The sequence below is a fragment of the Pagrus major genome, chromosome 4 (genome assembly GCF_040436345.1).
Source record: "Pagrus major chromosome 4, Pma_NU_1.0".
NCBI classification, from domain to species: Eukaryota; Metazoa; Chordata; class Actinopteri; order Spariformes; family Sparidae; genus Pagrus; species Pagrus major.
Genome location: NC_133218.1, coordinates 25,294,459 through 25,318,501, shown reverse-complemented (window position 1 = coordinate 25,318,501; position 24,043 = coordinate 25,294,459). Strand labels below are relative to the sequence as shown.

The window sequence follows — 24,043 nt, the reverse complement described above, 5'->3', positions numbered from 1 at the left end:
CATATCTATACACGTTAGTATATTTGCCCCCCAATGGATAAAAGGAAAGCCCGGTTTGTACCTGAATGAGGGGTTTTGTCCATGAAGTGGATCGACTGTTGTGGTTGACGTAGTAGCGTCTTCCTTTATTGTCTCGCTTCTCCTCCCAGCCCGGAGGAAGCCCAGCTGAGGTTGGAAGCAGCTATTGAATGACATTAATATTGAATACAGTGATCAATACTGAAACCTCAAGCTCCCTGTGAAACACAACACCAACAAAGACATTTATCTCACTCAAACCATTTCCTAACTCCAACAGCACAGGAAGTGAGAGAAGCCATGCTGATTAAAGAAAATACCTGAGTATCACTCACACAGCAACATTCTGATGCAAGACAGGTTTGGTAAAAGGTAGGAAGCAAGGAGTGATTTCATCAGGGTGTGTAATACTTACCACAGGATTAACGGGATGTTCCTCTCCTGTTGAAGACCGGGTACTTCCTCTGAGACTGGAATGGCGTGAATTACTAGCATGATCCTGCATCAGAGGGGAAGGATGACAAACACAACAATGATCACCTGGTTATTAATGTGTATATAATGTACTTTCCTCCTCTCTCTCATTGGAAGCCTGTGGTTCATATAAATCTCATTATGTGTCTCTCTTCCTCTGACTTACGGTAACTAGAACCTTATGCTGCACAGAAAATGACTCACTGTCTGGGAGGTGTTCAGCTCGCTGGATGAGGCCCATGAAATGTTAACGTTTCTCAGATCGTCGCAGAACGAGTGGAATTCAGGCACAGGCGTTCTGGGTGTAGTGGCCTGGTTATTGCTGTGGTTCAAGGTGGACTCGTCCTCTGTAATGACCTCCCAGCTCTAGAAGATAAGACATTAGAGACACATTAAGGACACACAGTGGGAGACTGATCGAAGGTTAGCTCTGCCAAATTACTCAGTTTAAATATACAGTGCAGGCCACTGAGAGTTCTGTTTCAAAAACCTAAACGTTAGTTTGTTTAGAGGAAATGAAAGTGTTTATGCCAAAGCCCTAAGAGGACAAGCAAGAACTGCACTGCTACAGCAACATCTGGCTTCAACATGGGCTATCAGGACCCATTCACCTGAAAAGCATTGTTAAAAACTGTGTTGTGGACAGGCTGTGTGATATTTTTAAACCTGTAAAAGATGATTGTTTTGCCACTTTGGGAAGTAGAAACAAGCTGTGAACACAACACAGTCATATCATCACATTTTAGTTGATATGTTGAACAAACAGGTGCCTATTTACACATCCAACGGATACAGAGCAACAGGATCATTCATTTGGAGTCATGTTTCTGTTGAAGTCCAATATTCGCTCCCCTTTTAGTTCTGTTTTTGCTCCTCACCAGATCCTGATGGAAAATATCTGGCTCTTTAGCTGCTAAATGCTCCAATATGTTCACCAGCTATTTGCTAACTGTGTCTGCCATCTGTTTGGTGCTGAGCAGGGAGTGCAAAGTAGGTTTTTTGAGTTTTTTCACTGAAAAACTATGGCATGCTGCAGCATAAAGAACAATGCTATGAAGGCTGTGAAATTAAAACCAAAAACAGTTAAGTAATCGGCTGAAAAATGATAACAATAAGCTGAAAAACAGTAAAAAGCTTCAGCGAGTTAAGAGCTTATTCACTGGGCATGTTGGGATTAAAAAAGGTTTTGTTTTGTTTTAAAACTCATTCATCAAATCATTTTCCTTCCTAAACAAAATGGAAAAATACAGGTAGGTCTGAACAGAACACAGTAATACAAGACAAACAGGACAGAGTGAAGGGCATGCAAATACAAATGCAAATGTATTAAAAAGTTCAAATTACCTCAGGAGACTCTCGTGTGGTGTTCTCATCGGGGTCTGAGATCTGTCTGCGTGTAATAAAAGCATGCTCCACCTCTGTATTATTATTCTGTCTTCTTTCCAGTTCCACATTATTGTCTCTGTTTAGGATGAAAACACACAAACATTCAGCATCAGTACTGCACCAACAAAAACACAATTTTTTTATAACTTTGCAGACAAGACTCTGCTTACTGCATTGTGGGTCGTTGCCACTGTGTGGTTCTGCTCTCATGATTGACAAAGTAGGTTCTCCCCAGGTTGTCCTGCCGTTCCTCCCAGCCAGGGGGCAGAGCAGGAAGCAGCTGGCTTTGTCTGGGACCTGACATGTCCTGAGACTCCAGAAACTCCCAACTAGGCTGCAAAACATGAACAAAACGATTTAAAAAGGCAGCACAAACAGGATGAAGACTAATAACAGCTGTTTGACTGCACACATCAAAGAAGACTTGGCTTAAGATCATTCTGAAGGAATCATCAGCATATTTTAAAAATGCATGTGACAACTATAAGCTAGACTCATGGACTTAGTGTATTAAGACAAGATTTAGATTAAAGAGATGATCCATGCTCTAAAAGAACTCATATTACTCTCATGAACGTCGATTGTTGCCTATGGTTAAAATAATTGGCAATGCCAAGGTTATACTAAACTGAATTAATGTGTATTTATTGTGAATTTGTGGAGACATTCAATGTCCAATCACAATGATTTCCATGTGTGATGATAAACAATCACTTAACCTGTTCTTACTGATTCCATAGAGAAAACTGTACAAGCAACAAAATGTACAAACAACCTTCAGTTTGATTTTGGGCACGAAAGGGTTTGTTCAGTACAAATTCACAATGACTGGGAACTAAAAATCTATAACCTGTGATTGATGCTCTCATAAGTTAGCTTGAGGCCATCAAGCCACAACTGAACGACCTTATCTAACTGAGCTTATCTATCATAAACGAGTAATAAAAATCACTGCGGAAGCAAACCAAACACAAGAGGATCTGTGATATTTTTGAAGATCATGAGAGATATTTTGTTACTGCACAAACATTAGCCAGACTTACATCCGTGTCCTCAGTCTGATCTGCTGTTTCTTCCTCCGAACCTGGGTTTTTTGGTAGGTACGTCATTTTAAGACGCAGATGTCCTTTGACTCTGGACTTGTGACTGCGCAACAAATAGATTAAGGAAGACATAAATATGTCAGGATGGTTTAAAAACAAAGTATTAACGAAAATTTCTCAAAATAAACATGTAAAAATGGAATGTAAAACAGGAAAAGACAAAAGATTTAATAACCATGAAATCATGCCAACCTTCGTGGGTGAAGCAGAAAATCCTTGAATGTGAATGGCCTTTCTGTGTTAGGATTTTCTGTCTGAGAAAGAAACAAAACAATAAAAAGGAAATCTGAGAATCTGAGAAACGATAAAAGGAAATCTTTAACTCTCCAAACACTTTAACAGTCACGTGAATACATCTACTGCCCTGCATTGTATCGTAACACTGTATATTTAAAGATACGACTGCATGCAATGATCTGTGACATTGCACCATGAGGGCAAATTTGTGGGTGTTGTATTTATAATGAAACAAAGCAGGAACGTAACATAAACATGACAGACTGTGTTTACAAAACTATAGACAATGATGTGGAACAGAAACTAGAATACGGGTGAGCACGTTTACATTCACATGGTGACGTGAATGAGACTGAGGTCGAGAGCTCGTACAGTAAAAACTACAGTAAAAACAAAATGCAGTCAACTCACTTGACCTTAAAACAAGTCATACAGAAGAAAGATTTCCTGCAACAAAGAACTCACCGGGATCTGATTCAAGGGGACGTCCACCTGTCCCAGGAAGTCATCCCGTGTCTGTAGGGAGAGGGGCACACATGTCAGGATCATGACAATATTATCTCCTCTTACACACACACACACACACACACACACACACACATATACAGAAGACTCGCCTGGACATGTTCTGTTACTTAGATGTCTTTGGTGTAATAAGAACCACTGTAATATCCCCATAGGAGCATGCAATGTGTATTTTTAGTGGTGTTTTACCTCCTGTCATGTCTCTATCATATCAAGACAAGGCCTTCAAACTATCTTAAATCATCCTCAGCGCAAATACAGCACTATTTTTCTACTTAAAACAATGAGTCATTTGACTTGATCCATTTCCTGATAGATTAAAAAGTAGGAGAGTGTTTATCAGCCCACAATGAATGGCTGGACTGTGTTATTGCTAGAAAGACTGGGACAAAAATAATGTAGCATTTGTCAAATAAACTGCCCCTTCTTTGAACACTTCACACATTCACTGCATGCCTTTATTGCAGTCTCAAAGGCAAAAGGGCTGAAGGCACTGTGGGAGTCAGCTTTGAGACCAAATTAACACCCTGCAGCAGGTCAGACTGTCCAACAGCAGTATAGAGTGTTTACGTGAACAAATATAGATGGAGGCCTCCTTCGTCCTGCCCTTGCACTTCTAATAGTGCAGCCAAGAAAAAGCAGTTTAGTCCAAGTTAAAAGAAAAGTGACAAGCACACAAGCGATGATTAAATTCTGAAAACCCATATGCTACCATCCCTTTTAATTTTGCCAAGATTTTAACCACAATAGTGGGTCCTGTTTGTTTTTAATTACTAATAACCTCAAGTACATCAATGTTAATTTTTGGAAATCGCAGTCTGTTGATCTAGAAATTAGACTTTACTCAACGGCAATAATTACTGTTAGTCACTCTGGATAAAGACCGTCAGCTAAAATGGAAATCAGAAGTCTAAAATGTAGGGCTGCAACTAACAATTATTTTCATTTTTGATAAATGTGCAGATTTTTTTTCTCAATTTATTGATTAATCTTCTGATCTCTACAATGTCAGAAAATTCTAAAAATGACTAATGTCAATTATTTTGTCTCAAAAGCAGTCTAAAACTTAAGAAAAATCCAGTTTACTATAAAGTAAGGCAAACAAGGCAACAATTCATCTCAACTCAGAGACTGGAGTTGAGGAATTTCTGGCATTTTTGCTTTAAATCACATTACTAGTCTGCAAGCTGTAGATGCTCTCCATTCCCAGGGAGCAGCTGCATTTATGGTTGCAGTAGCATTGTTGTGTTTACAGTGAGCTATTTGTTTAAGGAGATATCAGCATTCAGTGTCATAAATGTAAGTTACATTTATTTACACACCACAGTCCACAGGATATTAAGAGAGTTAAAATGTGTATATCTTTTGGTATTGTTTGCATATGGCCCCTATAATAACCACTGGAGATTTACTAGAGTGTATGTGTGTATAAAGTATACACAATAGTGTTGTTTCATATTGAACATTTTGCTTTCCGCTTATATTTATGTTCACAAGCTTCTTTCCTTCTGACTGAGGCACAAGATACCAAATTATTATATTGACATTTTTGTCCCACAATGTGTCTGTTGGGTAGTCTCATATTGTAGCATTGTTTTCCGGATCTCATTTAAGTCTATAAATCAAGTTCATGTTTTGGAGACAATGCTTCAATCACCAGTTATCAGAAAATGTGTGCTTTTCTTAAGATCCTACGCTGGTTGGTGCATTTAGAGCTTTAGAAAGAAAAGAGATTCATTACTATACACAGTCAGACGCACAACATCTAGAAGGATTAAATAATCAATTTAGTGTCACATTCACACTGATTAGATCTACTTTCATATAAACTCTGCTTCTTATCATCATGCCACCCGCTACTTCTGTAGCTCAATATTTATCAGTATACTCTGCCCTTAATAACTTTAAACAGACTTCTCATATATTGAGAAACTGAACGATACAAACAATCACAGACTAACCAGACAACTGATCCCTCTGTCAAATTAAACCTCTGCTCAGTCTTTCATAAACAGTAATGCATTAACAATTACAGGCTTATAGTGTAGTGATGATTATGCCTGCTGGTTTGAAAAATTAAGTGTGTTGTTTCTATTTCAGAACACACAAATAGAATTTTCTATGTCGTGAAACCATCTATTTCCCCACAAACGTCCTGGATGTAAGGTTAGGTGAGGCGAAGCTTAACAAGGAGCGAGTGTATGGCCTGGACACATGACGAGACCTCAAGATAAAAAGTCAACCAGAGATAAATGTCCATTCAGAGCATCCCTGAAGGTTCATGTGACACTAAAAGCAACTCAGTTTAGCATGTGGCATTAAGCAGTGCTGACCACATACTGTATGAGGCCGTGGCAAACAGCTAGAGACACATGTTTTTGTATCCGTGGAGCAAGCTCAGTGATATCCATCTTAGCTCTGCAACGACAAACTACTTTTAACAGGTGGACAGCAGCTTGTGAAACCTAAACTTCTGAAGAGCCGCCCAACTAATGTTATTGGAGCAGGCAAAGTGTCTAATGATGAGCCATCCTGGTTACAAACTGAGGTACAAATCTGTGAAAACATTGACATTAAAGAAGAAGTTATGTTTTGGCAAAGACACAAAGGAGCAAATGAAGGCTGCCAGAGCTGCAGAGACTACGCTTAATTATAATGACAAAGCTACTTCTAAGCTGTAAAGTGTTGTGCGACGGCCTTGTTTTTTTCCACACTGGAAACTATTCACTGCAGGAGGCAGTAACATCAAAACAGATAGCCTGCACAGTTCATTTGTTGTGCTGATGGAGAATGTTTAACCAAAACATATTTAGGAAGAAAGTGGTCATATTCCAGTTTTTAAACGGTTAAAGTTGTTGAATTAAAGGTACTATAAGCTTGCTATGAAAGTCTCAATGTAATACTGATGCCTCTCTGACCTATATAAGCACGAGAAAAGGTTGGCTATTTCTATATAGTTATTTTTAATGCCTTCTACTTGGTCGGATTTCCGGTGAAATCAGACATAAAAATTTACGGCACACAGACCGGAAGTGCCTGTTTACATTTCCCCAGGCAAAGCTTTACAGCGAGCTGACTCTTCTTTAGAGAATTCGATTTTAGACATAATATTTTGTGCCTATGGCTGATACCAGAGCGGTACTGAAGAGAAAAAGAAAAGAATTGACCAAAGAACAAAAAAAAGCTGTAAGGGACAATCACAGAGCATGCGTGAAAAAAAAGTCAACTTTGATTGGTCATTTAACAGAAGGAGAGAACTACGAAATTTGAAAGGATGCAAAACCGATCCTGAATTGGCCCTCTTCCTCCAACGCAAGTATGTGATACAGGGAATGATGTCAACTTTAGTTTTCTCAACAAAATTATTATTCATGAGCAACCAAATCTGTTAAATGAAACCCAGGTGTTTGAATGGTAATGTTTCTAAAACTAAATTTACTTTGTTTCACCATCGTCGCATTGCAGTTATTTATCTTATATATCAAGAAAATTGATACATCCTTATTGCTATAATTCCTGCTAACATCTGTGTCGTCACAAAACAAATGCACGCGCAAGACAGATCAAGATGTTTACAATACAAGGTTTTTTAATGGGTGAATGATTTATGTAAACCACATGTTATGACTTGAAGGAAGTAGGAAGTACTACTCTCCACGACAAACACTATGTCAGCAGCACAAAACTAGTTTAGATCAAATCAAATCAAATCAAATCTTAACTAGATTTAATTATAGTTAAATATTGGCCATTATACGACAACATCTGGTTATTCTACTTGTGCCTTCAATAAGCTATGACTTGCTTTTCTTGTAAATACAGCAGAGAGATTTCTGATTCGTGTTGTTCACCTTCCTTGTTTAACGTGGTCACACCTGGTTGTTCATTAACACATGTGAAGAGGCATATTGGGTTATGATGGCACAGCAGATAAGGGCGGCAAACCTCAAACTTTCATAAAAATTTCCATTGTGGCTTGTGACACATTTGACCACACGAAAAATTTTTGAATTTCAAAAACTAAGGATGTTAATTTTCTCCCATTTATTTGTAGTGGATATATTTAACATTGTTGGGGCTGCTTGCAGGCATGAGGCGGTCCTTTTTACAGCTGCTGTAAAAAGGTCATTGGTGAGTACAAAGCTCATTTAGCCATATTTAGTCAATGAACTCACTACCTGTTTTTTTTTTTTTAAATGCTTCAATTTATAGAAGAATGAGAATCCCATAAGACCATTTGAGTTATGTTTTAGTATTTTTACATGTGTTATTTGAATTATGTACTTTTGATAGTGAATAATATTGTTGATGCTCCATTGTGTGTTGACACAGGCAGAATGTAAACAAAGGCGTGCCGTATTTGATGCAGATTTCTGAGAGGGAGATGTTTTATTTGACACGGGACTAAATACACATGGAGGACTATCAACAGCAAACTCAAGTGAAATAAATACACTCGATAATGGCATTTCAGGGACATTTTAAAGTGAGAAAATGAAATCCAGATTTACAAAAGCAAATTTAGACATTTAAAAGTAAATGGAGTGGCTAATTACTGCAGGAGACCTTCATACTTGACAACCTGCTAAATGCAGGGGGGAGGCTGACACCTGATACTTCACAAACACTGCCTGGCAGGGGGACCCAGAGGGAAGGGACACACCATCCTTTTACTGGGAAAGGCTCACGCTCCCATCCTGCCTACATTACATTACCCCCACCACACGGACACACACACCATGTCCACAGATGGCTGGCATGACTGTGCGCTGCTCTAGTATCATGCTGTTAAATTTGAATCCACGGGACTGGGCAGAGCTACAGACCACCAGACTATCTGGAGTCAGGGGGAATATTTCAGAGGCACTTTATTTATATCAGCAAGGGGCACTGCTTTTCCCACCACTAAAATTAGCCTGGGTAAATACTTAAGTCGATCACTCATAGCGCTAACAGAATAATAAAAATGGAGAACTAACTAAGTTGAGCACGTCTTCACACACACCAAACAAATGAACACACACAAGATGAAAGATCAACAACTTTTCCTTCTTGTCGCGCTTTTCTTGGAAACCACCATGCAAATGGATTTACTGTAATGTAACCGAATACCTCCGAATGTTTGTCCACATTGGGCTTGTTAATTGCATGACTTAGCTGTAGCAATCTTCTCAGTTACTGAGTTTCGCTCTGGCTTGTGGCGAGCCTAATGGCTGACGCTGAGTAAACAGAGTTTTAGGGATTTGAATGGCATATATGTATATTCCCAACTCCATTAAAATATCTAGTGTCCGAAAAATAATCCCTCTTAAACTATCCTTCATTAAAAAATTGCCAAAGAAGCAACATTTAGCATAAGGCCACCATTAGCATATTTGTTATTTAAAGTACTCATGACGGTTAACTTTCATTCCATGCTGTGCATAAAGGCTGAATTCAAAGTGGTGTCACTCAAGCAGTCACAACAAAGCAGTATGGAATCTACTTGAACCAGTTAAACGCCATTATGAGTGACACAGTGCTCATTCTTAAGGCCTTTCTGTGTCAGATATCTTGACCAGTTTTGCCTCACAATTCACTGTGAAGTTTCAGACATCTCAGCTCATTCCTCATGGTTAGACACCATCAGCTAATTAAGAAACTTAACACTCACCTTGGGGTTTTGACCAGGGCTCTTTGGTGTATTATTCCCTTCGTGGTTTGTGTTTACATCAGTGACAGAGCTAGGCAGCTTAGCCGGGCAGCAAGGAGACAAATGAATGTGCACATGTGGAGAGCAAGGGCTACTGAGTTTTGGATTTGAAACGTGACATGAAATTCCAGTGTTAGCGTAGGGCACCTCCAGAGAAAAGCTCCTTTGTATGGCGCGATGACAATGGTTTTCCTCAGGCATTTCCTGGCCTTTTCCTGAAGAACAGACCTTTTGGTTTTTCTCTGACGGTTTAGTTGAGGAGAACAAACAAGCAGAGGTACTACGATACAGTTTTTTGTGAGAGTCATGTTCACCCTCAGCCGGGTTGGTGACTGTAGCCGTGGTTGTAGCTCCCTTCCCGGGTATGATTGGTCTCTGGTGGGCAAAGTGCAGCAGAACGCTGCTAGAGTGACGGTTCGATCTGTCTAGATTCGATGAGAGTTCCATCACTTTACTCCTGTCCTCTGTTTTGCCTTTTGGTTCATCCTGTAAAGGAATATTAAATTGCACCATGTGTTTGGTGTCCCTGAACTCGGCTGCACAATTTCCTTTTGGGAGACGACGGCCACTTACTGCCGTAGTGGTGGACCCTTTGCAAGTAACTTCCTCATCATCTTGTGAGAATTCACCAGCAGATGTCTGAAGAGATGACTGATGAGAGCCCCTCAATGGTGGGAGAGCAGGTAGAGCCACAGGACTGACTGGGGAAGCAGGTGGAGTGCTGCAGGGGCTCTTTGGAAATATAACCAAGGAGGAGCACCGTCTCAGCGGGACCTTCGACTTGCGGCAGAGTTGACTCCTCTCCTGGGTGGTCCTGTGCTTTTCTGGAGCCTCTGGCTCAAAGATGCTGTTGCTGCTACAGTACCCGCCATCGCTGGCCATGCTGCTGCTGCACGAGCCTCCGTCAGAGCCACTACCTGCTCCTCCTTCGTTACCCCCAGGGTCTCCATCCTCTATACTGCCATCCAGCTCTCCACTGACCTTTCCACAGGGCTGCAGCGCGATCTGCAATATGCTCTTCTTATTACACCCTCCAATGATAACCCTGGGTATGAATACTGAAGAGTATCGCTGTAAATTAGCATAGTCTGGTGACAGAGGAGTCACCTTCAAGTGGACAGAACTATGAGCCAGAATCTCTGCGGGGCTTCGAGCTGGCACACTGACTCCACTCTCCTCACCATGGCTGCTGAGGCTTTCTGACAGAGGGTCCGTGTTGCTTCTCCTTGACGCAAAGTGCAAGCGCAGCCGACGTGCCATTCGTTTAACTCTCTAATCCCTGCAGCGCCAGCCAGAGCTGCATGATCAAACTTGCTGGTAGGAAAAAAGGAAAGCAAAGCAACTGCTCCGAGCTCTGCTCTGTGATCACAATCATTAGCTGCTGTACATTGCCAAAATAGCTCTGGTGACAACCTACATTCCTCTCCAGGCTGATCTCAGCTTTTAGTCAGAGGAGGTCAGTGGTTCTGTTTGGAGACATGACCCAAACACACGACCTTTGAAACTAGAGCAATCACAGAGGTTTGCCCCTTTAAGGGAGCTTTAACTCTAAAAGGAAAAAAAAATACACTTAAACTTAAAGGACAAAGCCTCCACCTCTGACCTGCTTTATAACATTAGCTTAGCTGCTAGTTAACTGTACCTCTCGAGTTACAGACAAATTAACATCTAACACCCCGAATCTTTTCTAGCTGCCTCGCTCCTGTTTACCCTTTTGGAAAAACAACAACATGGAAGCCCTCTATGCTGCATCTTAGACTGAAGCTCTGGTAAACTGTTACATCTGCCTCAGGCACCTCACGCAAGACTTCCTGCTGCAGCTATGCTTCTAATGTTTCTGCTGCTCTGTGCCCCCACAAATATTTTTACCCACTGCTATTGAATTACAGGAAATCAAAGGGAATGACTTTCAACATAATTCTGTATAAACCTGAGGACTGGGTTGCAAAATTGCATAGCACACAAAAACCACCATAGCTTGTGAAAATAGGCAGGAAAGTGAAAATCATTCAAACTTAAATCATACAAAAGTATAACTAAAGTCAAGAAATATTTCACAATGTTTTTTTGCTTGTGAAGAAACAGAAAACTTGTTTAACAAAAATGCAGAGATGAAGCGATATGAGACATATGATCTGCCTACCTACAGAAAACACAAGGAGATAAGAACAAGAACGAACTGGGATTGCTTTGACAGTGACATGACACCTGTTAAATGACACCTCATGTAACAGTCAGTGCTGGTCTGATTTCCTCTCCATGGCTGTTGACAGTCCTGTTTATTAATGGCAGCCTATTGTGAGCCAGGCTGGCCTATTTCAGGGCATTACCCTGCATCCAAATCACTTTCAGTATAGGGTGTAATAGTAAGAGTCGCGGCCAGGATAAAGATATGATTCACCAGTGGACACTTCATGGCTGTAGTGACCTATTTTTTAAACCAACATGACTACCGGGACACCTCGTGATAGGCTATTAATCACTCACCAGGCCAAAAGAAGGTTGAACTGACGGTGGTACGTAGGCCATAAGATAAGATTGGTGACGCACACACCACATGCCACGTCATACATATGGTGTAATAGGTTAATAATAAAGCAAAGCTGGCAATAATATACACATGAGTGTAGCACCAAAATGAGCATTGTGACCAAAGGAAACACTGAAGGACAAGCTATATTTAATAAACTCTTAAGAGAACGTGTTTGAGTGTCATTACAAACTGTCGGTAAGGTGTGGTTAGAGTAGTCCGCATGAGAGATGGGAGGGCTCTGACATTCAGCAGGAGCTAACGAGTTGATAAACTGTATGTGTAATCATTACTTTGAGAGCAGCTTTAATGAGTTAGGCTAACGAGTTGCTAAACTATCACTTTGTGACAGTCTACAACTCTCCTCACCACAACTCAGTGGTAAATCAAATCTGCTACAGTATGTGATGCGATTTGTGATAACTGTGCCAAATTTCAGTAGATGAGAGCCCATCTAAGAGAGTAACTTGGAGTATCCACCCTAGTTCCTAGCCCCCATGAGACTTCTGGCGCATCTTGTAGCATAACCGGAACTGGAGTATTCCAGGGAAACAGGACGCTAATCCTCATTCTTAGAGCAACTGGTACGGCATATTCATTCATTAAAGATCTAGGTTACCGACTTTATCGAATGAATATTACATTATCATTGTTGCTTAGCCCACTTAGCTTTCTAAAGCCTTGAAAGTGCCGCCGGTGCATCAGTGATTATGATACTTTGTTACTTATGCTAGTTCTGCAGAGCACCGGAAGTATCACAAATAAGCGTTAACCTCCCCAGTGTCTTCCCCAGGAAACTCGTGGATAGAGACAAAGAGAAAGACTGAGAGGACGTTGACTTGCAGCTTGTTCAGGTCACAGTGAGACAGGGCAACAGTGAGCCAAAAGCGGTCTCAAGTGTGGTTACACTTTTCAAAACTCGGCGAAGACAACGATGTAATATTTGTAATGTGCAATTCAAAGCTGGTGAGGACAACATGTCTAACCTGTGAAAACATACGGTCAAACACTAAGTATTACTAAAAGCTGTACAGTGTACCTTGTTTGATAGTCTGTAAACCAGGTTGCCTGCAGCAACTGCAGTTAATGTTAACATGCCTGCAGCCAAGGCGGAGAAAGTTAAACCCTCTATCTAAAACAAATTTATCAGCTAGTTGGATAAGTTATTGGTGGAAATAACTGGGCCTTTTTTCCCACTGTCTTGGTTGACATTAGCTTTTCCAAGCATTAGCCCACACTTTGTCACTGGCTACTATCGTTGGACTTATTTTTTTGCTTCTGAAAGTCGATTATTCACATTACAGAGAAAGATAAGTACAGTAAAAACAGGTACCGTTGGGTACTGGGACCGAATTCCAGGTACCAATACCCATATTGGTTCAAATGTGAATGGTACCCATCCCTAATATTTACTATTAAGTGTACTACATTTACTATCTGCCAAGTACTGTCAATGACCCAAATCTCAATTTACTTCTCACTATTGAGCAAAGTGTCGAGTGTCCATTATCTACTCTAGGGAGTAGTAAATGAGAGAACAAGGAAGTGATTTCAGACACAGCTCCAGTCTCTGTGTCCCAGCAAATATTGACAATCATCTTTTATCTTCTTCCCCAAATGCCCTTTCTGAAGCAAACTTTAGGTACTGTTTATACTGTATCCCTGTTGTGACTGTTGACTTGTGTGATTTGGTAGAATTCTCTCTCTGGTTTATGGACTAATCACTGAATTTTTTGTCGAATAGTGTATTCATAGCTTCACAGTTTCTCACAGAACAAAGCTCATAGGCCAGCTGTTGCGGTCAACCAGTATTGGAAGTTTATTTAGCTGGCCGTGTCGCAGTGCATCTTAACACATAGTGAGGAAAAGTTCCTGAATTCTTTCTGTATCTATCGGTAACACAACAGCTCAACCATTTTATCAGTGTTTTCCATGTGAATTCATGGTGGCTATTCATTCAAGGGATAGTAACCATGGTAACTTCCACATACGGTGATGTCATGTGCATACCATCTATTCAGGCTTGCCATCTCCATGCCAGCACGTGATATCTGAAAGGAAACTACTGAAAGTATCTCACTACATTTTTAATGTGTTACTACGAATATGTCAGGCGGTGTCTGGGAGTTTGTGAGTGTCTTCGGCTGCTGCTAAAAGAACTTGGAACCAGGAGAGACAACACTGTTGTTAGATTATGGGGTCCTTCCTGGTTTCGCCTGGAGCACTTCTTCTCTCTCCTCCTTCAATAAACATCTTAACTTGCTCAACAAGCTGCAAAAGTGCTGAAGTGAAGTGAAGTGTATTCTTTAGCATTTACAAAATGACTGATCAGAAGCTGCAATGTTCATCACACTCCAAAACACCCGTTTTTAAATTTATGGATGGCTGCTATTAGTTTTCAAAGATCATTGTTATGAAACAACCAGGAAACTCATAATGGCACTAGGTGAAAGGCCAAACTGCAGATAACAAAAACTATTTATCGTTGTAGAACAATAACTATACAATGAATGGCAAATTTCATATCTTTAAAAAGGGACAAGCAAACGGACCCAGCTTCATTCTCAGACTTTTGCTGACAAGACAAAAATGAACAAGTTTTGGCCCAATCCTCTGTGTGTCAGAGCAGCATTGACACACACGTGCTCAGAAGCACGTTCACAGTGCTGACACACCCTCCGAATTTCTCCAAAATCTACCTGGAACATGACAAGGCACAGTCTGTCACACCCAGGTTTTCTCATGTGACTGTAAACCTGTGACATAACACCTTCTAGAAACATTCAGCATTGCAAACAGAGTGAAGAAGAAAGTCCCCTGAAGTTGGTTTCTTATAACTGAATTATTTGTGCCCAAACTGAAGGTATAATTTCACATGGCACAAAAGTTGGTTGTGTCTGAAATATGAAGTGATTTTCATCGCTCGAGTATCATTTGTAATCTGTGGACCTCGGTTTCTTCCTTCTAAATCATTCAGAAAGTGGTGTCCCCAAAGTATTTATAAGCGAGTATTTGTGTGTGTGTGTGTGTGTGTGTGTACTCTATTTGTATTTACTTTCCAATGTGACCTGCCAAGGGACTGCAGATGAAAATCAAAACCAAACAAATCTTGTGCAACACATCAAACTGCGACAAATGATCAATGTTGTACAAGCTTCCCCATAAAGAAGAATACAGAATTACAAAGCGTTGTAATGGTAAGAAATGTAACAGCTGAAAGGGAGTGGGGCAAAACTATCACAATATTTTATTTTCATAGCATAGCATTGTAAGTTCTGTGCAGAAAAGTGACAAGTTGTACATAGTGGAAAAGAGAACAAATGGTTACAAATAGCTGCCGCAAGCTGACTTGATTCTTCTGAGAATCTAACATGCGGCTCCTTGTTATATTCACCGAGCAAACTCGACCAGTTTGGGCAGGTTGATGAATCAGTTTTTCACCATGGGGAAGACAGGACAGGTACAGATATGTCTAAATGTTATTGTAGCTGCAATTCAGTTAGAACAGCAGGATATATTTAAATAACTACTACTATCACATCAACTAGAAACACCTGCATTACCTATTTATATTTATGTTATTCTTAAGTTATTAACTACATGTCCTTATAAACATTCAGTATGCTTGTAAGAGGTTAGGTGATAGTCAGTAGGGTCAAACACTTCGTGCTTGACTGTGTTTATATCACATACAGACGGCACAGTTCGCAGCATGTCTCAGACAACAGTGGCTCTGTCACTGTGGTGTGGCTGCTCTGGTGTCCCAATACCTGCTGTGCATCAGACCAGCATGAAACTGGGTCAAGAGCTCAACTGATATCAACCTGACATTCCCAAAAGCTTCAACACTGCTGTGCACTAACTGTGTAATCAACCAGAGAATGTTAGACAGGCCCCTATATTCACTGCAGCCTCCTATCTCATAACTCAATCGTACATCACAACCTAAACTTCAGATCTCACCAAGCTGCTTCTACACACAAGAACCCTATGCATTTGCATCTGAACAGAAACTATTTAACTACATATCACGACGCATAATATCTCTGTCATCTACATGATCTACCCTTGGTGTGATATCTGACTCTTCAGTCTCTATGCACACTTGTACAGTAAGCTACAGGCCTTAGGATGCCCTTATGGCAGCCAAATTTGCCCATATTTTCAGCTCTGACTAATAAGGTATCTCAGTTTTCAAACAATATCTCACATGTCATGGCAAAATACGGGTGACAAAACAAAGTCAACTTTGCACTGACTGGAGGATACCTTTATCTACAGAGATATGACACAATCCCTTGTTTGACATTCATGGTGTTTTTGTGGTATACACACATTAGGTTTGAAAGAAGATGATGTTAATATAATGTAATATTTATTTAAAAAGCTTCTCTGCACATCTATCTGTTTTAAATATTCAACCTTTGTGATACTGTTTCCAGGCTTAACATCTTTGAGCTGTGTCCAATATGCTGAGTGTGTTAAAACTATCAACACCACACTGCTATCAACTATCAATTAAGACATGTCCCTCTATAGCAGAGCAGCTCTTAAAATTGATTTCCAGTACTTTATTTTCAGTGATTTGTTTAGGCCAGTGTACACAGCCAGAAGCCCTATTTGTGTAGTGTCTGTCCAGGGTTCTTAAGCACAATATAGTTAACAAAACACCAAACCCTTAATTATAACAAACTGACATTTGTCATGTACAGGTGGAGCAGGTTATCCACTTTCTTAGAACATCTCTAGACTTAATGGATGGCAGTTTTCCCTGTGCACTCTGTGCTAAATGTATAGAAAATTAGATTTGGTGGAAGGTTAAGACATATATTTTGTTTTTCACATCAGGAAACAGACAGTAACTATCTATAGGTGAACTAACTGCAATACTTTGTCGTTAAATCAATTTGTTGATTGACAGAAAATACATTGGCATTTTTCAAGCAGACTGTCTTGTCTTATGTAGTAAATTTCAGACAAAACAACAGCTTTAAAAAGCATCTTCTTGTGCTGACAGGCTTTTTTTGTATTTTCTGACATTTGATTGACCAAATGATTCATAGAGAAAATAATGAATGTTTAACTGATGAGGAAAGTTATCGTTAGTTAGTTGCAACCCTACAGTGAATGAAGCCTTCCACCTACTCTCAGTGAACATCAAGACACACTTAAATAGATTTTGTAGGAAAAAAACACAAAGAACTAGAGCAATTTAAAAGAAAACTGTGTCCAGTTTGTCAGAATAATACAAATTATACACAGACAGTTCGCACATAAATAAATCACTTACCAGACGGTTCTCGTCAAACACCTCCAACAGTATTCGATGCTTACTGGGATCAACCTGAAACATCATATAGATTGTATAGTCAAAACACAAATGTACTGGGTTCAACAATAATGCCTGGTCAAAGCCAACAACAAGACTTTTTAAATGTATTTTATAGTTAAAGATGATGATATATCAGTAAATTAATCCAGTGGCCTGTCATGAAAGGCCACAAATCATTTGCTGGCACACCCATGTATGTGTAACACAACACAAGATAGAAGAGATAAATAGATTTTAAAATGTTGAATGTCTTAATATATTATTAAGTTCCACTTACTCGGAAAAAGAATTCTTCATTCCATTTTGGGTCCAGTGTCTTCATGTAGCATGAGATGGGAAGGAAATATAAAATCAAAATATTAGTCAAACAAATAGAATAAGTGACACTGCAAATGTAGATGTTCAGTTACTCACCTTTTTTATTGTTTTAGTCTGAAGACTTGTGAGTTCTCCATTGACAGGGTCATAGAGGGACAGTCTTGTATATGGATCACTGAATGAAAAAGAGAGACACGTATAGATTAATGTATGGCGCAGATCTATAAGATTTTAACATTTGTGATCTACTTTCTGCTCATTGTGTGCATTAGTCGCTTATGTGGTTTCTAAAGGAAGTGAAACACTTTCCACCATTGCCTGATCAGATCAGGAACTGCATCCTGCCCTGAGAAACATTAACATAATGGTTCCAGCTAGTCTATGCTCAACGGAAAATTGAGTGTAATTGTTAATTTATAATAGTTTGAGGCACTGTGACATGCATTAAAACCACATCCATCATTGAGTAATGTATTAAATAACTGGTGTTACATTGGAGTGATACTAATACAGCAGTTTTGGTTATAACATGAACAATTAATCATACAGCAGAAAAAAGCAAAGAAAACCCCCAAAATACAAAAATAATCAACATGTCATAAAATCTTGATTACATGTTGTTGTTAGATTGTATTTAATGGTGAGAAGGAAATGTTTTTTAAATGTTTTTCATCGAGAATTTGAAATAGAGCTAATAGTAGCACAAAAGCAAGACGTTAAAAGGTCATAAACAGCTCAGTTAGAGGACTATATTTGCTTGTGTCTTTTCAAGTTTTTAGTCATAAAATTCCCAACAACCTGACACTATGATGTAGACTAACCTAATCAGTACTGATTACTAATTCATGCTCTTGAGGTAAGGGCCAGTGTTGCATAATTTGGGGCTATGTGCACATAAAACGCCAGTGAATTTCTTAATTCTTAAGAATTTTGAACTTTCTTTTCCTTTTTTAGAATATGGTGGACTCAATCAGAAATAATGACACACAAACTGATTCATGGTTCATTGACAGATCACTGACAGGCTCTGACGTACGTGTGTTCTTTGTTCAACAAATGTCGCCATCACCTTCCTGTCCCGCTAGACAATGGTTTAGAGGATGCAATTTCTGCAAGCAAGTTCTGACTGTCACGCTGTACTGAAAATAGTTAAGACATTTGACAGGAAAAGGCCATCTCATATGTACAGGAAGATGACTTTGATTCCACAGAAAACAGAAAAACATAATGAGACAAGACCAACAAAGTTTCTTAGATATTGACAGATAAATTAACAGTCAACAATTTTGATAATCCATAATTTGTGTAAGTAAATCATAAAAAAACTTTCTTTTCAAATGTGAGGATTTGTTTTCTCTTTGATATATCATTGTATATTAAACATAGGTGAGTTTCGGACTGTTGCTTGAACAAAACAAGCCATTTTAAGGCATCATCTTGGGGTCTGGGTTTTGTGAAAAGCATTTTCACAAGTAACTGTTTTACTGATTAATAGAAAAATGATCAATAGATTAATGCAGAGCTACAGTGATGAGTCAATTAATGGATTAGTCAACTTCAATATACTCAAATACTCATAAATTATTTTGATAACCAATTTGGTTAAACAAATACTAAGTACTTTAATGGTTCTAGCTTCTACATGGTTAATTAATAATTTCGCTGCTTCGTATGTCTTCTGTGATAGCAAACTGAATATCTTTGTTTTTAAGGTACTGCTGCTCAGAAAAACTAAATATTTGATGATCAGTTGTTTAATTTAAAAAATAACTGGCAGTTTGATTGATTATTAATCTAATAGTTAATTGCAGTCCTAATCATTACAGCCCCATCAGTGCATCAGATCGGTATCGGCCTTAATGTTGTCTGATATACACTAATATCTACTATACACTAATATTTTTTAGATTTTAGAATGCAGAAAAAGATGCTTGGGGTAAAAAAAAATCTATGGATATCAGCCAATATATATTTACTCTCAAACATCAGTATCAGCATTGCCCAAACTATCTACAACTTACCTGGCTCCAAGTATATCCTTTTTGGCCAGCCCAATTCCAGCAATGACTTTCAATTTTAGGATTCTGGTTTCCTCCTGAAATAACAAAAAAACACGCAAATTAGTGTGTGAATACGATAATGTCATAAAGACAGAGACAGAGATATATCCTGACGGAAAATTACAGTCACACATAAATCATAAACCAAACAACACCAGGTGAGTCAAGGAGGAAGATAAGAAACAAACAATAAAAACATAAATGATTTAAATTTTAACTAGAAACATATAGTTAAGAACTCTAACTCTAAATATACACAACAGTGCCTGGTATTATCCTGTACATGGCCAGCGTAAGTCCAGTAGAGAATGAATATTGTCTTGTGTTGGTATCGCTTCATTAGATATGTACACACTCATGTTATATACAGATAAGTATACTATAGAAATCAATAGCAAGGTACTGAATAGGGATAAAAGAATTTATCTTTGATCATGATAAAAAAAAACACTCACAACAAGTTGTTCAGGCTTAATTTTCATTATTGGGATAATTGTGAATCCAGATAACAGTGACTATCCTCACATGAATGACTTGAAAAAGCTGTCTAGCTCACCGACTTACAGTCCTATATTGTTTTCCTGATTTACGTTGAATTGTCTAAGCCTGTCAACATGGCTGAAGGCCTAGCTTGCACATTATAATCTCCACAAAAGCAAGTTAGATCAGATGTGTGTAAATAGTCTGGATTCGAAAATAAAAAACAACAGGGAGATGAGGTTACCACCATTTATTTATCCTTTATTTGTGCAGGAAGACCTTATGATTTATGATGACTTATTCAAAGCAACATTATGTAGAAATTGGCATTATGTGCGATTAGGAGACCCCACAGTTTCTGAGTGCGACACCACTGTCGTAAATACAAATCCCAGGTCTGTAACAATTTGTCAGACGTAATGTAGGTGCCAACTACAAACAAAACTCATTGTGTCACAACAATGTTATGTGTATCTTGAAGTAAACATGTATGTAACGCTGTGATCCTACCCTCTCACTGAAGTTACATTGTGACACAGTGAAGAAACAAGTGACAGGGGGGCGGAGTGGCTGAGATGGAGACACCATTGAACCTACCTATTACAAGACACTGTACTATCAACATGATTTTGAAGCTGTTGGTTTAAGCAAAAAAAAGTTACATAATGTTGCTTTGAGATTTTTTCGATTCATTGTTTTTCACTTTAAAAAGATGCGCGTCCTATCTGTGATACAATCAAAACATCTGTTTCCTAACCAAATGTAAGGTTGAAGTGATTCCAGTGTGTCTTTTTAAGTTTTAAGAATATTTAGATGAGTATCGGGATAATATCAATGAATTGCAATAATGTTGAACAGGGTAATCGTGACAAGGATGTCTCATATCGCCCCATGCCTAGTAGAGAATCGTAATCTTTGTAAACAAAACAATCCCCCTTCAATCTTCTCTCTCATAAATTTACAGAAATCTGTCTTTACATATTGATCCCTTTCACAGGCGTGCTGTACAAACCCCCTCTGTGCAGTCGGTGTCGCCCAGTATTGTCAGGATGATGTAACATCCTGACAATACTTGGCACTTCCCACCATAATAACCCCAGCCTCATCTGAGCCTTTACTGTAAAGTTGATGATGAACCGTCATGTGATTTCGCAACCAAATCACAGCTCACACCGGCTTGGCATAATGTATAACCCTACCACGGGGCCCTTACATTGTTATCTGGAGCAGAGAGCTCTGACAACGTGATTTTCTGGCAAGATAATTCAGAGTTTGGTCGACTTTTGTTTTGGTGTGTGTGTCTCTGTGTGTGTGTGTGTGTGTGTCTCTGTGTGTGTGTGTGTGTGTGTCTCTCTCTGTGTGTGTGTGTTGAGGACGGGCCAACAGAGAGGCGTTGACAGTTCAGGAGCCTGTTGTGTTTCCTGGCTAAGAAAAAAAAAAAGTGAGCAGCCACGGCTCTAAGTTATGGATAACATAAACGCAAGCTGAGAAGTAGTAGAGCAGATCAATACCATCGATTTTCTATCGATAATCAACACGTTTCAGCTAACAAAGAACTCCTGGCGTCGCTCGAGCTCACCAGTTTAACGTTCGTTAGCTCGTTAGCGTCAACTAGTTAGCCACCGTGCTAACGACGCGGTCACATGAGCGCCCTCGTTAACGAGATAGTTTACCTCATCTGTCTGAAGTCCTCGGATCTGTGGAGAAAGTGCAGCCATAATATCCTCGCCCTTCTTCCTCCCAGGGAGCGACGACAAGAAGGAGAAGAAGAAGAAGGAGACAGTGGTCCGGCCAGCAGTAGTTAGACTCTTGTTGTGTTCACTTGTACTCTGCCTCTGTTATGTCCTCTGTGTGTTTACGCGGGTAGTTAGATACCGTGAAACTGACCTAGTGGTTAGCTGTGACACCGTCGTCACTCACAGTATCCATCCTCCTCCTCCTCCTTTCTCCTTCCTCCTCCTCCTCCTCCTTCCTCCTCCTCCTCCTCCTCCTCTTGTCCCACCTCGCTGTAGTCGCTGCTACAACCTGAGATAACCCAGCGGGGAACAACAGAGAGGGCAAGTGAACGCATCATCGTGCTGTATTTGAGTACACTTTTGAGGTATTTGTACTTTATCCGAGTTTTTCCATTTTCTGCTTCTTTACACTCCCGGCCCACTATATTTCGGAGGCAAATATTGTAGTTTTTACTCACTATATCACATTTGTTTGATAACTTTACTTACGAGTCGCCTATATGCAACAAACCAAGCCATTACAAGCTATAACTTGCACATTTCCATAACCCTATGATGAAAAACAGGCTCAGTAGGTATCAGACAGATAGAAAACCTTGAATCAACGCAGTACAAATATCTGATGAAATAAAATCACTGAATGTAACATTACAGTCAGTGAAAAGTACGAAAAAATAGCTATAAATAGCTTATAAATAATGGAGTGAGGTAACATCTTTGGATTTTATGTTTATTATACGCAATGAATATCAATACTTTCACATAGTTACATTTCAAGGAAATTAAAATAATCCTTCTTGGGAAAATCTACAGTCAAAATAACATATATGTATAATTCACAACCTAGAAAACTAGTGGAGATACGAATTATTTTGAAAATGACAGATTTCTTTGTTTGGGTACAAAATGACTTCCTGTTATTAATTTGATTACTGTTTATCATTCAGCAACAACTATTTAAATTATTACATGTTTCTTTAGCGTCTCTTGGATGTTCAGGACAAATTTCAACCCAGTCCAGCAAAAAATGAGTGATTGGTGAGGTTCAGAATACACACATAAAGAGAATAGGCCTACACATAAATTACAAAAATGCTGAAATTTTGCTCAGAGGGCAAAAATCCATAACTTAGAAAGTATTTGGAGTACAGCGATATGATTTTACAAGGTCCCATGAATTTAGTAGAAGTTTCAACATGAATATTTTTCAAGAAAATCCATGACATGAACTGTTGAGCTGGCATGGAATGACCCATCAGCAAGCATACATAAATATTTGTATAATTCACTTTTTTCACCTTTATTTTACCAGGAAGGCCCATTGAGATCACTTTTACAAGAGAGACCTGGCCAAGGTAGCAGTCATAACATAATAAAATGCAACATATAAAACCTGATATACAAACATCCACAATAAAACAGGAGAACAGACATGCAAACACAATTTTACTTGCACTTTTGATACTTAAGTGTTCATTTATTGACAAAATATTACTTTTGATGCCACAGTACATTTAATATCAGTAACTCAAGTATTATTTGCATGAGTGGCTTTCACTTTTACCAAAGTAATATTTTAACACAACATCTTAACTTTTACTCAGGTACGACCTTTGCATACTCTTTACAACACTGGTATTTGACACCAATGGGTGAAGGAAGTTTTAGATCCTTTACTTAAGTAAAAGTAGGAAAAGTTGCCTATTCAAAATGTTATTTAGTTAAAAGTACATTACTAGCCGAGCGTGAAGTAAAATTACTCTGGCTCCAGTCATTTTTATATAGTATAACTGTGTGTTTTTATTATATCTGATGCAGTAGTTAAAGCTGCAGTTTGTTAGCTGTTCAAGGTGGAACAAACTTTTATTATGTTACAAAGCCGACTAGGGTTACAACAGTATGAGATTTTCACAGTATGATAACCATCTCCGATAATATCACGGTTTCACACTTTATGGTATTACACAAATATTATAAAATAATTAGTTACACTGATCCTTAATGAAAAGAAAGCAGTAAGGGTTTTCTTCACTGAACAAATGCTTTCTTATAATTTCACAAAACATTTTGTCCCGACAGACACAGAACTTGATATAAACTTGAAATATATATATTTTTAATAACACTAATATGTGAGAATTAAATATTGTAG

The 24,043-nt window shown here is 38.9% G+C and overlaps 1 protein-coding gene across 1 annotated transcript in view; it reads right to left on the bottom strand.

The window, feature by feature from the left end:
- Positions 1-22,082, bottom strand: part of nedd4a (NEDD4 E3 ubiquitin protein ligase a) — a 29,796-nt gene extending 7,714 nt beyond the window's left edge. The window contains exons 1-13 of the mRNA XM_073464079.1: positions 21,829-22,082; positions 19,637-19,710; positions 17,712-17,790; positions 17,575-17,613; positions 17,256-17,309; positions 3,684-3,734; positions 3,174-3,235; positions 2,922-3,024; positions 2,049-2,212; positions 1,837-1,954; positions 697-858; positions 434-517; positions 62-181 (exon numbers count right to left, since the gene is read on the bottom strand). Coding sequence (XP_073320180.1) covers positions 62-181; positions 434-517; positions 697-858; positions 1,837-1,954; positions 2,049-2,212; positions 2,922-3,024; positions 3,174-3,235; positions 3,684-3,734; positions 17,256-17,309; positions 17,575-17,613; positions 17,712-17,790; positions 19,637-19,710; positions 21,829-21,873 — 1,155 coding nt within the window. The 5' untranslated portion in view covers positions 21,874-22,082. The remainder of the gene's footprint in view (positions 1-61; positions 182-433; positions 518-696; positions 859-1,836; positions 1,955-2,048; positions 2,213-2,921; positions 3,025-3,173; positions 3,236-3,683; positions 3,735-17,255; positions 17,310-17,574; positions 17,614-17,711; positions 17,791-19,636; positions 19,711-21,828) is intronic.
- Between the last annotated feature and the right edge of the window lie 1,961 nt (positions 22,083-24,043).